Genomic DNA, 3,577 nt, shown 5'->3' with positions numbered 1-3,577 from the left:
GGGACAGTGGCTATAAGCCTAAATTATTATCATTCGTAATTTATTTTACTCAATACTAAAGTAGGTGATCCTTGGTACTAATGCGTAAACATGACACCTCAATATGTCATCATGCATTGAAAAAAGATGTCATTTTCAATCTATTATGTACCTTGTATTAAATAAATATTTTATAGTTTCAATCTATTATGCCATTTAAAGTTTCTGTTATTGCATTATTAATCGAAATGTCAACGTTTCAGTCCAACAAGCTTTGGGGGGGAGGGGGGGGGGCATCATTGCACCGGACACTATCATGTCATGTGTATCTAGAAACATGGCGTGTACTTCGCATACAATTTCTGAGTAGATGAACAAAGACGGGATATTGTGATACCCATATTAGACTATCTACTACTCCGCCGGCTCCGTCTGTGGGTGTGTTCAAGGAGGTCGCAATCTACCGGTGGAAGTACTAATTACACTTGGGGCATTAGGTAGGTCACCGCATGTCTCATCTTACATCATGTATGTCATTTAGATATAGAAACATATTGTACGATGAATTATCTCTTAGCGTGTTATATCTGGCAGTTAATATTTCATGCTCCTAAAATTGTGGAATGATTAAAACTGAACTATATTATCTCTTAGCTAAGAGAAGGTGAAACTATCTTATCTTTCTAAGTGAGAGATCATCTCTTAGCTAAGAGAAGGCAAATATTTTCTCATTTCTCTCTCATCCAACTCAATAAGTATCATGTGGGGCATTGCTAAGATAGCGACATTGACAAACACTAATTGACCAATTAATGATCATGAACGTATATCGTCCAGATTCTACACGTAAAAGGCTTGACTTGATGTGTTGAGAAATTAAATTTTACTCTGATATGCAACGACCAAGGAAACATCTACCATATATATACACATCATCTAGTCAAATCAAGAAAAATTGCGCCATGACAGTTATTTATACCATCTGCATACCAATAGCTGTCTATGAAGAATATCAAGACCTAGCTAGCCAGAGAGCTATTACATTAAGACTTGTGCTAATTTGATGGCAAGATCAAGGAAATTACACACGACCAGACCCTTATGGCAGGATATTATGTTCACACCATGAGGAATACATGGTTTTCCTACATAATGAACCCGCAGTTTCTACTATGTTTTGTTAACCTATGAAAAGCCAATACCATATTATTTGTTTTTCCTCTTGTCCATGCGTATAAGGAGTAGTACATTTTTCTTCGGTTTGGAAAGGTGTCTGCTTTTTAGGTGAAATATGGTGGACATTTGCCATCCTGAACCATGGACACGAGGATCACCTCCACATGTGACGGAAAATAGTACATTTCCCTCTTGGTTTGTCACGGAACTGAACTATATAAGGCGCACTATTGAAAGGTGAAAAAACTGTTAATACACTTTCAGATAATTATCTGTTTTATTCTGTGTAATTTCTGGTTGCATACGCGATATAAATTTTCTTGACTGAGCACATCCTAGCAAATCTAACTAGGTCAAATTAAAGATTCTTCAATGACACTGCCACCGATGAGAATGTATACATCGGCGCAATTAATTAGTTCTGCAAATAGAGTGGAATATACAATTTTTCCTCGAGAGACGTCATGATCGTCCTAATTACATGCAATTTCTACGATTTCACAATCCTTATAAGCCTATAAAAGGCGAACTTTTCCCAAGCCAAACTTGCTGCCGACGCCCAGTTAAGAATCAAGGGTTACCCAAGTCCAAACAACATGGACAGCAAGCCGGGCGGTAAGCTAATTAACCTCCACTTATCATAACAGTATATTGCGTGCATGCAGAGTAGCTCTATTTACATCTTTTGACACGCCATATATATGCAGTGCCTCCACTGAAAACTAATTCAGATGACCGTCCAACGTATGTTGCACCACCAGGTGTCTCAGCATCGCCTTCTGACGATGGTTAGTACCGGCCGCCGATCTCAATTGCTCATTTGAGTAGTACTATCCCAGTCCCATTCATTAACCAATTAAATTTCATATCAATTATTTGTTATGCAGTGATGCATACTAAAGATGTGCCTGGACCGAAAAATTCTGACGCCAGGAAGAAAGGTATTCATCCTGTTGGATACTATAACCATCGCTAGCCTCTCCAAATTTGCCTCATGTTACATTGATAAGCATAGCCAGCCTCCTAACATCTTAATCCCATGCATGCATGCAACTGGTTAAACTGATCGTATCGGTATACTACTCTCTAATTGATTGATATTGACGTGCAGTTGTGACACCACATAACGCACCTGCACAGCCGGCAGAGGCATCTTCTACTGGTTAGTATACTCAACTACTCAAACATTCAAGCTTACTATTGCGTCTCCAAGCAAGAGCAGCTACTGAGCTACATACTCGATCGTCGTGTGCATGCATGCATGCCCCATCATCCACGTCGGACTTGTTTCGATTCCCTGCCCACCTTTTGAACTAGCTTTCGCATCCCTGTTTTCCAAAAGACTTCATCTAATCTTTTTCTTCCATGACCAAATAGTCAATGGATTCTCTAATGTTTGTCTCTTGTGATTTTGCATGTGTGCAGGTGCAGCAGCTAAAGCTACAAGTGATTCCGCACCGCCGCTGAAGGTATCAAGCAGCGCAGAACAAAACAAGTCAACCTAGGTATACGAACTATAATTATTGCATATATTGTGTGTGTGCCTCCGCAGAAACTTGACACGCTGAAATTTTATTTTGTTAGGCAAGGTTCCAAATTATTCTCAGCGGTGAATTCAGGATTCACATATATATTTTAATCCTCTCGTGTGCATGGATGAAGAAGAAGAATGAGGTGATACGTATACTGAAGACTTTAATAGCGTGTAAGAAGTTAAGAGGTGGAACAGAAGTATGTATCAATCTATTGCATGTTTATAGTTTGTACTTCCTTTGGTGGATTTGTTCACTGCCTTAAGTTGGTATGTTGGTGTTGTATTGAATTCACATGTACTAATAAATTTGGATTGTACTGAGTTTATCTTCTTTTTTGCCATGGAATTAATTGTATGTTTTTCTTCTCAAACTTGTGAATTTTATCTTAAGCCATGTCAATATGTAACTTTTATAAGCCCCGCATCAGATAAACAAGTAATTTATCACATTGACCTCAAACAAATTGAATACACTTTCATGGAAATTTATGTAAGCAATACAAACATTTTGGGGGGTTGGGAAAAATAACAGGTGACCCGCGGTGGGACCATTTACCAATTATACTAGTCAAAATAACACCTGAAATTATTCAAAGGAATTTCAAATTTACCAAAATGTATCTAAATTTACGGAATTCAAGCAAACTTTCTAAATTTTTTTTGTAAATACAGGTCGTTTTTCTTCTCTATGGGGAAGTGGGACATGTAGAGCTGGTTACTGGAGAATACGCCGAGTGAAAAATCTCTAAGTAATACAACAAGAAATTCCTTGCACAATGTACGCATATGCCATGTCGCACTGTCTGTGAGTGGCTCTCTCATGCCGATGGATGGGTCCGTGTGGTCGGGTAAGGATTCTCGGGAACTCTGTCAGGAGGATTATTTTTG

At 38.6% G+C, this 3,577-nt stretch overlaps 1 protein-coding gene across 2 annotated transcripts; it reads left to right on the top strand.

The window, feature by feature from the left end:
* Positions 1-1,094: 1,094 nt before the first annotated feature.
* Positions 1,095-3,010, top strand: LOC147990018 (uncharacterized). Of its 2 annotated transcripts, XM_087520985.1 has the most exons (6): positions 1,095-1,770; positions 1,863-1,943; positions 2,043-2,096; positions 2,267-2,317; positions 2,581-2,660; positions 2,740-3,010. In XM_087520985.1, the coding sequence occupies exons 1-5, from the start codon at positions 1,752-1,754 to the stop codon at positions 2,658-2,660; spliced, it is 285 nt and encodes a 94-aa protein (XP_087377111.1). In that variant the 5' UTR covers positions 1,095-1,751; the 3' UTR covers positions 2,740-3,010. The 2 variants fall into 2 exon arrangements, with proteins under 2 accessions (XP_087377111.1, XP_087377140.1); XM_087521014.1 differs by lacking the exon at positions 2,043-2,096 and having other exon boundaries at positions 1,116-1,770.
* The last annotated feature ends 567 nt before the right edge of the window (positions 3,011-3,577 follow it).

Source organism: Triticum urartu, chromosome 1A (assembly GCF_056163025.1).
Source record: "Triticum urartu cultivar PI428250 chromosome 1A, HENAU_Tu73, whole genome shotgun sequence".
Classification (NCBI taxonomy): domain Eukaryota; kingdom Viridiplantae; phylum Streptophyta; class Magnoliopsida; order Poales; family Poaceae; genus Triticum; species Triticum urartu.
The sequence above is the reverse complement of the archived record's forward strand: the minus strand, read 5'-3'. Positions and strand labels throughout refer to the sequence as shown.

What these genes read in the sequence shown, in the direction of transcription:
- LOC147990018 (XM_087520985.1), top strand. An exon ending in TTCTGACGCCAGGAAGAAAG is followed by an intron (nt 2,097 to 2,266) that starts GTATTCATCCTG and finishes ATTGACGTGCAG; the next exon opens with TTGTGACACCACATAACGCA. An exon ending in GGCAGAGGCATCTTCTACTG is followed by an intron (nt 2,318 to 2,580) that starts GTTAGTATACTC and finishes GCATGTGTGCAG; the next exon opens with GTGCAGCAGCTAAAGCTACA.